At 36.7% G+C, this 12,552-nt stretch overlaps 4 protein-coding genes across 6 annotated transcripts; 2 read left to right on the top strand and 2 right to left on the bottom strand.

Annotated features, from left to right (window-relative positions):
- Window positions 1–195: 195 nt before the first annotated feature.
- On the bottom strand, window positions 196–3,227 carry LOC110761069 (glutathione S-transferase L3). The gene is made up of 10 exons (XM_021963451.2): window positions 2,851–3,227; window positions 2,613–2,684; window positions 2,354–2,414; window positions 1,900–1,986; window positions 1,418–1,516; window positions 1,238–1,340; window positions 1,085–1,161; window positions 823–930; window positions 598–678; window positions 196–487 (listed from the first exon to the last, which is right to left on the bottom strand). The coding sequence occupies exons 1-10, from the start codon at window positions 3,072–3,074 to the stop codon at window positions 476–478; spliced, it is 924 nt and encodes a 307-aa protein (XP_021819143.1). The 5' UTR covers window positions 3,075–3,227; the 3' UTR covers window positions 196–475.
- Window positions 3,228–3,629: 402 nt separating this feature from the next.
- LOC110761067 (putative protein phosphatase 2C 38) lies at window positions 3,630–7,216 on the bottom strand. Of its 3 annotated transcripts, none has more exons than XM_021963446.2 (5): window positions 6,749–7,216; window positions 5,745–6,293; window positions 4,965–5,347; window positions 4,398–4,634; window positions 3,630–4,083 (listed from the first exon to the last, which is right to left on the bottom strand). In XM_021963446.2, the coding sequence occupies exons 2-5, from the start codon at window positions 6,070–6,072 to the stop codon at window positions 3,859–3,861; spliced, it is 1,173 nt and encodes a 390-aa protein (XP_021819138.1). In that variant the 5' UTR covers window positions 6,073–6,293; window positions 6,749–7,216; the 3' UTR covers window positions 3,630–3,858. The 3 variants fall into 3 exon arrangements, with proteins under 3 accessions (XP_021819138.1, XP_021819139.1, XP_021819142.1); XM_021963447.2 differs by having other exon boundaries at window positions 3,663–4,083; window positions 5,745–6,169; XM_021963450.2 differs by having other exon boundaries at window positions 3,663–4,083; window positions 4,965–5,332; window positions 6,749–7,214.
- Window positions 7,217–8,502: 1,286 nt separating this feature from the next.
- Window positions 8,503–11,214, top strand: LOC110761103 (Nitrilase/cyanide hydratase and apolipoprotein N-acyltransferase family protein). The gene is made up of 9 exons (XM_088248769.1): window positions 8,503–8,780; window positions 8,887–9,023; window positions 9,117–9,245; window positions 9,377–9,435; window positions 9,580–9,692; window positions 9,780–9,872; window positions 10,019–10,121; window positions 10,718–10,800; window positions 10,900–11,214. The coding sequence occupies exons 1-9, from the start codon at window positions 8,580–8,582 to the stop codon at window positions 10,939–10,941; spliced, it is 960 nt and encodes a 319-aa protein (XP_088104895.1). The 5' UTR covers window positions 8,503–8,579; the 3' UTR covers window positions 10,942–11,214.
- A 568-nt stretch (window positions 11,215–11,782) lies between these two features.
- On the top strand, window positions 11,783–12,551 carry LOC110761091 (embryo-specific protein ATS3A-like). Its single transcript, XM_021963475.2, has one exon. The coding sequence runs from the start codon at window positions 12,016–12,018 to the stop codon at window positions 12,517–12,519; it is 504 nt and encodes a 167-aa protein (XP_021819167.1). The 5' UTR covers window positions 11,783–12,015; the 3' UTR covers window positions 12,520–12,551.
- Window position 12,552: the final 1 nt, after the last annotated feature.

Here is a 12,552-nt window from a genome sequence, read left to right on the forward strand (position 1 = left end):
TATTTCCCTTATAAAAAGGGAAAAAATGCGTTGACCCACAACTTGCCCTTGAGGCTTTCTGAGTTAGATGCTTTGAGAAATATTGAGAGATCTTGAGTGTGCTGAAACTAGCATGAACCATCCTTCTTGGTTACAGCCATACATTTTACCAAAAGAAATATTGTGCAAAAACAAATGGAAGTAAACAGCTAGCAATTGATGTACAAATGTTGATAAGAATCAAAGCAAAGGTTATTTCTCTAGTAAAACAGTCAGAAAGTCAAGTAAACCAAGGCCCTGATTACATGGTCACATGTGATGTCCTCTGCCTATATTCAAAGGATGTTCTGTTTTGTTCAAATTATTTATATAAAATAAAAGCTGAAAATACCAATTCAGCTAAGTTAAGATTCGATTCAATAAATACATGATTTGGTTCTCTGAAGAAGGTGGAGAAATTGAAATTGCAGCGACTCCTAACTTTGTTATGCTGATTTCATTTCTGTGCCTGAAAAACCAATGAATTAAGAAATTAGCACAAGCCATCTTCTTCAATTCTCATCATTGGCAACAACTTTGGGAATTGACTCCCTAACATGCTGTAACAAGAGAATTTACCAAAAAGCGTCTCTTGTAGCTTTCAACGAGCTCTTTGGGATCACGCCGGGTTTTTTTGTAAGCTAAATTTTTGTTCATCTCCTACACAATTGATATACATTCACATGAGTAATATGTTCATAATTGATATAACAATACATACATTCATGTTTTAAAACTTGGAATCGCTTCTTGAGGAAGTTCAAAGGCATGTCAATATGTGAAGCCACTAAATTCATACTGCACCTCAAACCATGCTGCCAGTTTAGGCCTGCCTGCAGTGATGTCATACTTCTTCACTTCCAGTGAGAAAGGCTGAAATCTTTCAAGGAATGGAGCATAAGCTATATCCACCTGAAAATTAAGAACAAAACTTAAAACTTTTCCAATGATGGAGAAAACTTCAAACGAATTTGGCAAAAAAAAAAATAGGGAAAAACTGACCGGTAAAGCAAAAATGAGAACTAAAATACTAATTGACAGAAAGCAGATATAGCTACCATATTACCAGACTGAAAGTGCCAAGAAAGAAAGGTCCATCTTCAAATTTGGAAAGAGCAGTTTCAATATAGTCAAATGCAGCATCTGCTTCAACATACGACTACGGTTACATTAGCTCTTCAACTTCATTAACATCAAAAGAAGCAAGTAGTCATCTCACCAGCTGCCTCGGTTCCGTCCTCTTTAAATGAAGCAAACACAGATTTATTGAAGGAGTCTGTGTAGGACAGCAACTCTTCTGCAAACTCTCTCTTTGCAGGATCCTATATTTACAGAGTATGAGCTTTTGTATAGCCTAGAGAAGTCAACATGCAGTAACAATGCAATCCTGAAATCTTACATCAGGGAACAGTGAAGGTCCTTCAAAGTGACTGTCAATATATCTAATCAAATCAAGACTCTCTCCTTTGACTTCGTTATTGTGTTCCAGCGACGGCACCTGTGTTCAAATTTCATATCAGACACACCTTGGGCAGAAAATGCAACAGTTAATCAAGCGTAATTAGCTCTGTTTTGTCTTTCTACTTTTTTCAATACAAAATGTGTGCGGTTTATCTCATAGTATGATGGCCCAAAAATATATTTATTGACTACTTTTGACATCCAAATAAGTTTCAATAACAAAACAGTGAGGATTCTTAAGCTCCAATGCGAGGGGGTATTCAAATGTTCCATGATATGAAAGCCTTCATTGCAATTTCTTATGACTCTATTTTATGCTGAGGAACTGTGCTTTCAAATGCATAACAAAAGCATAGGGAAAAACCTTATGTTTGTGTAATCTAGGAAGCTATAACACGTACTCTAATTGCAAAAGCTCACCTTGTTAGGTGGGTAGACTTTCTCCTTGTACCAAGCAGGTCTGTCTTGCAGATCTATAGAAACCAATTGTATCTTTTCCTCCAGTCCCTGTTCCCAACAAACATCAAGGATTAAAGGGAAGATCTTGTGGAGAAAACAAGGATAGCTTAAGCACCATCATAGCCAACATAGTAAGATTTGTCCACAAACAAGACAACAATAAAGACTCGTCCACAACTAGAGCAAACATTGGTACCTCAGAAAAAAGTCGTCCATAACCTCATTTACTAGCCCTTGCAGTTTGCTGTCTACTCTCACTCTCAGGCTTAATTTAAAGAGTTCTATTCTTTTCTTTTCTTTTTTGCAGAAGATTCACAAAGTTCTTTTCTTCTCCGAATTTTTTGTGCAACCATTGAAAATGAGAAAAAGAGACCAAACAAGTGAAACCAGACTGTGAAGTGCCTGTAGAAACAACCTTACAGTTCCGGGAAATCCACGCACGCTGTGCATATGGGCATTGGTAAGATATATACAACCTTCAACAATACAACAAACCCAACATTCCCAATAGTGAGATTGACATTAACAAAATTACAAACCCAAATAATGTAAAATTTGTTGCAATGGGCATTGAAACAAACACAATTTTGGAATTACAAGAACTTGCAAACTACAAAAGTCTAACCAAAAACTAAATGCAATGAAGCAGTGAAAATCTAGCAATCTATACCAACCTTGTTTTCCCATCGAAGAGTGGAGGTGGGTCTGAGGTAGAAGTGAGAGCTGGTGGCAGAACCTCTTGTCCACTTCCCCATAAGAACAAAAACAAAAATAAATTCTCAGCTTATTTATGAAGTAAAATATGAAGACTTTTACAGCTCTAGTTATTGGGTTCTTAGAGACAGGGAAAAAGGAATAAACTTTGGATTTTTCGCATTTTCGGGGCAACCAAACAGGAGACAAGTAACATACCCAGTTGCCATAATTGCAGAGAGTGAAGCTCTGGTTTTCTTTCCAAAAGAAGCTTGAAGTCGAAGCTTAAGTGGAGATAGTATGGTGGTGTTCGGAAATTTGGCTATCACTGGTTTCTTAGAGAGAGAGAAAGGGACTGAATTTGACAGGTGTGGCCAAGAGGGCAGAGAGGATGATGATGAAGAAGCAGCAGTGCCTCTCAAACTCACGTTCAAAATAGCCATTGCGGTTTGGGTTGGTTCTGCTGCCGGTTATGTATTTATTTACGTTGTCAACAGATTTCACAGAATTTTTCAAAGCAGAAACAAAAGACTAAAAAAGAAGAAGGTTTGGACTTTGGATTCTGAGATACCAATCAGAAAAGGTTTAGCTGGAGTTGTATTTATACCTTGTTTTTAGTAAGATGCATCTCAGTCACTGTGTATCTTTACTGTTGGCTTTGTATTTAATGGTTGAAAAGTAAACTTTGGCTTAAGAATTTATCAGAAGGGGACAACGGGATCTAGCTTAGGGCTTGACTCGCAGACAATGGTCTCATGTTTAAATCCCATGAGAACCCCTTTTCATTTGTAGTTTACTATCGCTTATATTTTTAAAATAAAAAAAAAGAACTTATTAGAAGGGAGCACAATGTTCTTCGTTGAGAAATAAAATGCTTCCAGTCTTATATTCTCAAGGCAAGCAGCCTAATTAATTCGTATTAAGTGGTAGCTCTTTTGAAAAATATGTCATGCCCCAATGGCGGGTTAAGTCTGTTTTCTAGTCATTGACTTTCCATCTATACTGAATTTTCTTGTGGCATTATGTAAAAATAAAACAAATAAAAAAATTCATAAAGCACAGCTATACATCAGAAGAAGGAGAAAAAAGAAAAGATGTAAAAAAAGACCCAAAATTCTGCCTTTAACTCTCCTCTTTGTAAAGAAACAAAAGCTTATTGTTTCTTAGTACAAACGAAGAAACCAGGGGTTTGAGTGATAGATCATCTGAAGTTCTGAACCTCCCAATCTAGGTGCTGGCAGGGACACCGCCACCTCCCTTAACTGAAAGCAGAGGCCCATGCCAGTAGCTACGACTGACCAGATGCGAATCTAGGAACAGCACTACCACTGTGATATCATCATGAAAATGTCTCCTCACCCCTCGGTCGATCTTTTTTAAGTCGGAATATCTCATTTCTCTCTTCTTGGCTGCTTCGTGAAGCGCAGCTTTGACAAGTTTCCTTGCAATACCCTGCACACACATGGGAAATATTATAGCAGGTCCAGCAGCAACTAGAATAAAAGATGATTTCCAACTAATCTTACAATATAATACATACAAAACAAAACCAATCTACATTTAGATTAATGATTTTGAAGGTTGAGGTTTTATAGTTGAAAATTTCAAGAATGTGCCAGTTTTTCTTAATAATATATGAATTGTAAAACCTATTATTCCGATAGCAAGAGTAAAGGATCTTTCCTGACGTGATTTAGAAACACATCCAATCATAACATACTCAAGTAAATTCAAAAGAAATTTAAAACTTAACATAGGAACCATACATTACGCGGATAGTTCTGGACAATGTCAACTGCCTCTTGACTGCTTAACTGCTCCCATAGGCCATCTGATGCAAATATGAGAAACTGATCTTCAGGGTAGAGTTTTTGGACTAATATTGTTGGCTCAGCTTTAAGGATTGGCTTGTGGAAGGGTTCTGATAGTCTAAACTTTGCCAATAGAGGTTCTTTGTTAAATTCTTGCCGCTTCAGGTAGGCATCGCCAATGGACCTTGAAACCTGCAAGACAAACACATATCTCTAAATTAATGCTTCTCAACTCAGGTTTAGAACTAAAAGTCAAACACATATAAACCCCACTTGTCCAATTCCAAATCCATTCCAATGATGGCACCAATCTAGTCGAGAAATAAAATATATGTCCATCATTGAAATATTGAGAAAACTAAAGGAAATTAACTGTATGTATACTGAAAAAATCATGTTGCATAGAATTGGTGGAGTCACACACGAGTCAAAAGGAAAAAGATCACTATGTATAGGGTAACAGAAAATGACTCATAATAAGAGATTAAAATAGATTTAAGAACAGATAAGAAAAAGAATTACCTGTATCAAACCCTTCACGCGCCACACCTTGTGCTTTAGTACCACAATCTGTGGATCATCGGGATGCAACGAGCGCAGTTCCTCTCTCACAGATTCTATACTTGCATTGTGTTCGATTGATAACTGAACAGCTTTTACCTGTTTAACGGTCTTTTCCAGTCTTCCTAAAACCACCCGAGAATCTCCCGCATTTGCTATGTATAGCAGCCCACTACATACTACGCCTACCAAACAACATGAACCAACAGAAGCAAGCAGTGGCTTAATTATCCACTGCTTCTTTACTAGAGAGAGGAATTCCTCTTCAGTTGCCAAAAATGCTTTGGTGATAACATCAGCGGACATTCCCTGATTCTCTGATGTGAATTCTGCACCATGAATAGCTGTCAAGTCAGTAAATATATGCATTAGCTATCTAAATATTGGAAGCATCATCTACATAAAATAAGGAAGTTTAATAGTTTCCACAAAAATTGATAACAGCAGGGATGGCTCTTACTACTCTTTCATCTTGCAATACACATGAAAATACTACTTTCTCAGTTTTTTATTTTACTACTACTTCCTTATGAGCTACTGCAGAAACATCCAGGCATTAGCAAAAAACTGACCAAAATGCATTAGAATGCGGCATTCTCCCATCACCAAAGTATATAGCAATAGCAGCATTAGTTTAGTGTCTTGCAATTACCAAAAATTCTGAACAGGTATAATAAGATGAATTTAGGAGATTTGGTATAATAAAAAATATTAATGGTGCAAGTCAAGGGAACAACGCACTCTTAAAATTGTTGAACAAGTGCTCATTTAAAAACCGGGATGCTTCTGGTCCTCCATGTCCATCATAAATTCCAACAAATGTTCCATGAGGACCTGATTCGAGCGAGCTCAGTGGCCCTGATTCAAGTTGGCTATGGTCTTCCAACAAATTGTTTGCTTGAATTACCGCCATTGAGAAATCCCCATTAACATGGTGTCCTGAATCTTTGTACCACAACAAACCATCAAGCCGACCACTCACGTCCCCGCCTCTATTGTTAGAATTTTCACCCTCAACAGAAGGTTTCCAACACGGTGCCACAAGCTTCATTAGCGTAGTTGATACCATCCCTTACATATTCTCAACCAAATGATCCAGCAATTAAATTATTCATCGAGTATATGTTTGTGAACAAGATCTAATCTTGGTGTTTCCTCTAGCTTCCCTACAATTACAAAATCCAAGTAACAGATTCCACAAATCAAATACTCATTGATGAATGGGGACATTAATCTGCAGGGGTGTAAAGCATCTAACGATTTGAACGATTTGATGGGTATGTGAATAACCTGCATATAAATTGGAGATAAAGATTAAACTGCAAACACAACCAAAGTCAAAAGTATACAAAAAAAAAACAGATTGAAAGGTGCGCAAAACCAGACAACATGAGTTTGGGACGACAATCAAATTGCAAGCAACCTTAAACTCAATAGGTTTTAATTGAAAAAGACATAACAAAATGGGCATGCCCAGAAACAGCAAGAGTTTTCTAGAAAAACAAAAATGCAAACTTTATCAATGAATAGATCATCATACAAACTAAGGGGTATTTCCAGAAAATATATCAACTTCAAAAGTGAGACAAATATCAAAACCATAAATCCAATGTCTATACAGACATATGGGTTTGTAATAAAAATTGCATACCAAATAATTCCATTGCAATGATTAACATTGAAGCATAATATAGAACAAAAACAAGTTCTTTTCTTTAAGCATGAAATGAACAAAATCTCCATACCTTGTATTCAATATGTTGGAGGGATTCTTTTAGCCCTCTGTCTATGATAATTCATCTGTTGCTGAAAATAACCATTTTTATATGGATTAGACTGAGAACCAATGAAACAGATTTTGAATGTTCTGACAGAAAAAAAAAAAAAAAAAAAAAAAAAGTTGTCAGAAACGTGGAAAGGGTAGATCGAAAGAAGAGAGAGAGAGAGAGAGAGAGAGAGATAGATAGATTGGAAGCAGTAATTGGTTCTCTTTCCTTTTCCTTAATGTTATTTTATTTTCTTTCTTCTTGGGAAAGAGATTACGCATACAATACAACAAACCCCTCGCCCTCGGTTTGAAAAACCATCATAAGGGAGAGAGCTGCTGAGGCCTTTTGGGTTGGATTTTCAGTTTAGGTATTCTAATTTATGGGCTGGGGTTTTGACTTTGACCTGCAACAAACCACCATTTCAGGCAACTTTTGCTCATCTTCCCTTCTCCTTAATATAGTAAACTCTATTAAGTTCTTCTTAAGAATCATTAAAGAATTTTCCCACTTTGCCGATAATATTATGTTTTGGAATTTCTTGGGAATAAAGTTGACAACTTGCTACACACTATCTATTGGCCAATCATAATATCTTGCTAATTGACCTTCTGGCTATATTTTATGGTTTTGCTTATACATTCGGTTGTCACTTGCAAATGAACACACTTTGCTTTATTCTTTCCAAAGTACAATGGTACTTTTCTACTCCTTGGTGAAAATCAAAGTTTGAGTTCTCTTTGTTTTTTTGATTTGGCACATAATCTTTTTTATGTTTATGAATGAAGTTTATATGTTCACAGATCATATAGATCTTTTCTCTTGTAGAAGATGAAGATCAATTAGAGGTATTGAACTCATTTTTCGTAATCTATATGATATGAATTCGAAATCAACTATAATCAAATGGAGACAAATTCTGCTAGACCGAAGAGTAGTTATAAACATTAGTCATATCAACTATAAATGTTATTAAAAGATAACTAGGTGCATGCAGCATGATTAATTCCATGTTTTGTCTTAACATTGGACACACCGTTTATATCGATGCATCATGCACTCATTGATTAAACTATGGATTCGGCTGTCCTTTGCAAAGAGAACACACATCCTTCCAAGTACATGGTACTTTATCTACCACTTGGTGAAAATCGAAGCTTCAACTTTTTCTTGGGACATAAGTTTGATGTGTTTGAATGAGTTTGTTGTTGATAGGACTTCTCTTTTTGGTTTTCATCAGAAGAAAATTTATTGATGAGAAGATGACATGCTTGTATGTTTTCTCATTTAAACAAATACTTTGAATCATCTTTCTACATCTTAAATTTATTATATTTTCTCACCACAATCATCCGCATATCCATTATGCCAATAGGTCTTAGCTCAGTTGTAGAGCTATGGGCATGTAAGCTAGTAGTCTACGGTTCGATTCCCCGTTTCATGTATGTGTGAGAATATCCCCTTTCCTTTCTAATAGTGACAAAAAAAAAACCTAATATCCATTAATTTGCATTTTGGTGAATAAAATATTATAATCCTTGGATTAAAATTTATAAAGAAGATTTTGATACTTGTTATTGTCATATATGATATTGTTAATGTAGCATTCAGGTGGGAATTGAAGGTTATCCCAATTGAAATTTAAAAAATGCAACATTTGTTATTAAAAAAAACCATTTGAATTAGACAGAAAAAGCTCTTTAAATATTAAAATCCTTAAAATACAGCAAAGTCTTAAGGACTAAATGCCAAAAAAGGGAAAACAACTGGCCGTTAACATTTCCCGCGGACCGTTCAATGCTACCCAACGATGCCGTTTTGTCTGTCCTTACCTAACTATCGTATCAGTCCACTCCTCCGACACGCCCCTCCGATTCGTTGCCAGTCCGCACGTGTCATCATCGCCGGCGAGTCAAACATGGCCGCCAACTCACTCCGAGTCGCCGCCGCTCAGATGACCTCTATCAACGACCTCGCCGCCAACTTCGCCACCTGCTCTCGCCTCGTCAAAGTACCCAACTTTACACCTTTAAAAAAAAAAATTCAATTTGTTAAATTATTTTTTGTTTTTCAAAGTTTGATTAATTATTGATAATATCATTTTATGATAAGCGAAGGAAGCAGCTGCCGCTGGAGCAAAATTGATATGCTTTCCAGAAAGCTTCTCCTTTATTGGTGCCAAAGATGGGGATAGTATCAAAATAGCGCAACCTTTGGACGGTCCAATTTTGCAACAGTACTGCTCTCTAGCAAGGTATATTAGTAATTTTGTAAAAAAGAAAGAAACTTTATATCAGAATTTGATTTTGTGGGTAATTGAAGTGACCCATTTAAGAATTAATTGCAGAGAATCTGGGATTTGGCTGTCTCTTGGAGGGTTCCAAGAAAAGGGGTCTGATGATGAACATTTGTTTAACACCCATGTTGTGGTTGATGATGCTGGGAACATCAGAAGCACTTACAGTAAGATTTACTTGTATGTGACCCTTCTTTTAAGTTCACTGCTTTGCAATATTTGGTTGCTGAACTTTTTGTGAAAACTGTGGTCATGTTGTAACCTATGTGCTTATAGCAAACAAAGTTGTTAAAGTTGTTTTGTTGTTGCAGGTTTGATGTGGATATTCCTGGTGGAAGGGCATACAATGAAGGCAGCTTTACAGAACCAGGTAATTTGCTTCCCACATATGTAATGTTCAAATTATATATAAGTATTGGGACGGTTTCATTTACATTGTTTTAATCCTGGCGTTTGAATGTCCTCTTTAACCATTAACATTTTTTTTACTATTGCTGTGTGTCTGTATTTTCAGGGAAGAATGTTGTTGCAACAGATAGCCCGGTTGGACGCTTGGGTTTGACAGTTTGCTATGACCTGAGATTCCCAGAGCTATACCAGCAGCTCAGGTTCCAACATGAGGCACAGGTACACGTAGATTTTTCTTAGCATTGAAGTGAAATGGGGCTTATTTATTTATCATCTCATATTGCCATCTTGCATTACAATCTGCAGGTTCTATTGGTCCCTGCGGCCTTCACAAAAGTAACTGGGCTGGCGCACTGGGAGATTCTTCTACGTGCTCGTGCAATTGAAACTCAATGCTATGTATGCATTCCATTTGCTTCTTCATTAACGTAACCTTTTCATATTTGTTTCTAGGGAACAAATTCGCTGACAATGTCATCTTGGATATGGTACTGTTCTTTGCTGCTACATTTTTGGGGATGATTATGTTATTTATGCATTATTAGGTCATAGCTGCAGCACAAGCTGGACAGCATAATGATAAAAGAGAAAGCCACGGCGAAACTTTAATTATTGATCCATGGGGAACAGTTGTTGGCCGACTGCCTGGTGAGAACTTAATTTTCTTGCACATTCTAAGCTTCTTGAGATAGCCTTCAGTGGCTGTAGATCATGGCTTCAAGTTTAGTTAATAAAAGGAAATTTTGACTTATAAACCATCATTTTCTTTGTTAATCTCTCAAAGACTCCTATAATGAAGTTCAATTTTTCTTCGATTTTTTTTTTTGAGTTTCCCTTGTTAAACCATGGCAACTATTAACAAGCTATAAAAATAGATAATTGAAGGTGTTTTGAGTGTTGTTAATTTGTTCCTTGATAATGTGGAAGAACAGATAAGAGACTTGGTCCTCTGTGTTAACTCATGTTTTACAAGATCCAGAATGGATCAGACATATAACTTTACTAGAAAGGTTTTTTGGTTGAGGAGATATTCAACTCTGAAATACCTCACTATAGGTTGAACTTCTCTGTAGCCGTTCTTTGAAATACTAGAGTGTGTTACCTTTCCTAAGAGTTGAAAATGAAAAATAAGAAACTATAATGTCAAATCTGCTGCTTTATTGTTTGGAACCAGTTCTTAGGCTGGTGCTACTTGTACTAGCCAATGCTGCAACATAATTTTAACATTTCGTTCTCTGTCTTAGATCGAATGTCAACAGGGATTGCTATAGCTGATATTGATCTCTCTTTGATCGATTCAGTGAGAGAAAAGATGCCAATTGCCAAGGTATGTTCTTTGTCTAGTTTGAAAAATGAAGTATATTTGTTTTCTTGTTCGAATTATGTTGTAGTAAACTAATTCTTTTTATTTTGTTTGCTATTTCAGCACCGGAAGCCCGTTGAGTTCTGGAAATCTGCATCTCTATGATTTGCGAGATGGTTTTCCCTGTGTACTCTATTACTCAAAATGATATCTCAGAGCCATTTTGAACTTCTGTTGCACCTGCAGATAAAGAATAATGCAGCAAATTGAATATTTTGGATGCTACCATAGTGTCAGTTATGGCCTTTCCCCTTTCACCAATAAACAAACATCAATATCAATGTAGGATCGAACTATACATTCTTCTACTTCAGCATATGGATTGTTGTATTAGACTGGTCTTACTTTAAGAGAAAAAGAATACATTTTTCGAGAGAATATGTTCATAAAACTATATCCTCGGCAAATGGATATGAAGGATCAAAGTAATTGGTGCTTTTAAAGAATACATTTTTCTATTTTGGTGTACAGATCAAAACATTAAATTTAAAACCCAAAAAAAGAAACCTCAAGATGGAGGGCTGGTTTGCAGATATGGGCCTTAGCCGAGTTGGCTAGAGCGGATGTGCTCCCCACTCTGCACCCGAGTTCAAATCCCTCTCCTCGTTGTTTAGATTAGATTAAAGTAGAATATAGCTTGTATACAAAAATATGGAGGGCTGGTTTGGCCTCCTAACTCAGTTTTTTCACATAGATTTCTTTTTCAAAGTTCAATCTTAGTAGACGTATAAAGCCTGTTTAAAGATTAAAGATATTGTTCTCCCAATCTTAATTAGGATCGTTTCTTTAATTATTGTTCATAAAGCTGAACCAAATCACATGACATGGCATAGAAAAATCGATACCAATGTGTCCACACATGCTAGGATAACTACATAGTCAGCAGCAAATTCCTGTTCATGTTCCAAAACATTTGCCATTGGATTGGTCGGAGGTTAAAAGATGCACTATCCATTGTCGATTGAGAATGAAAGTAGTGGGGAAATGGGAATCTCTTCTTTCTCAAAGCAAATCCATTTGCATGCCTTTCTTTGATTTTCCTGTGCAACCTTTCTTTATATCTTCACAGAATCTACCCCAAATTAGAAATCTCTTGTATTATATACAAGTTCCAAACTTTCACTCACTACCTCTCACCCAAAAACAAATCACAACAAAGAAACCCTGCTAAAGTTTCCAATGAAGAGAATGAGCATTTTAACTGTCTTTGCAATTTTCTTCATCCTTTCTATGCCAATCAATGCAATGCAACCTAACAACTATGGCTTCCAAGGATCCAAAACAAACTGCACCTACTCCATTGAGATTGAGACAACATGTGCACAATCTGCCGGAACCACGGACCATGTCAGTGTCAGATTCGGGGACTCCGAGGGTAACTTGATCATAGTGAAGCATCTGAACAACCCTAAGCTATTGTATGCTCCAAAAGGTGGTTTGAGACATAGGGGTTATGGCGGGTTTGGAAGATGTGCCAAAGACATGTTTGAGGCCAGTGGACCATGCATGAGCCAGACGGTGTGCTCTCTGTACCTGAAGAGGGTCGGGTCAGACGACTGGCGACCGGGCCGGGTGAAGGTGCTTCATCAACAAGATGGCAGCCGTGTAGTGCCAGTTTCTTATGTGTTCTATTTTAGGACATTTGTTCCAGAAAATGTTTGGTATGGGTTTAATTATTGTTAGTTTTGATGGATTTAATTATTTGTTCTTGTTTAG

The sequence above is a fragment of the Prunus avium genome, chromosome 2, assembly GCF_965620075.1.
Source record: "Prunus avium chromosome 2, drPruAviu1.hap1.1, whole genome shotgun sequence".
NCBI lineage: Eukaryota > Viridiplantae > Streptophyta > Magnoliopsida > Rosales > Rosaceae > Prunus > Prunus avium.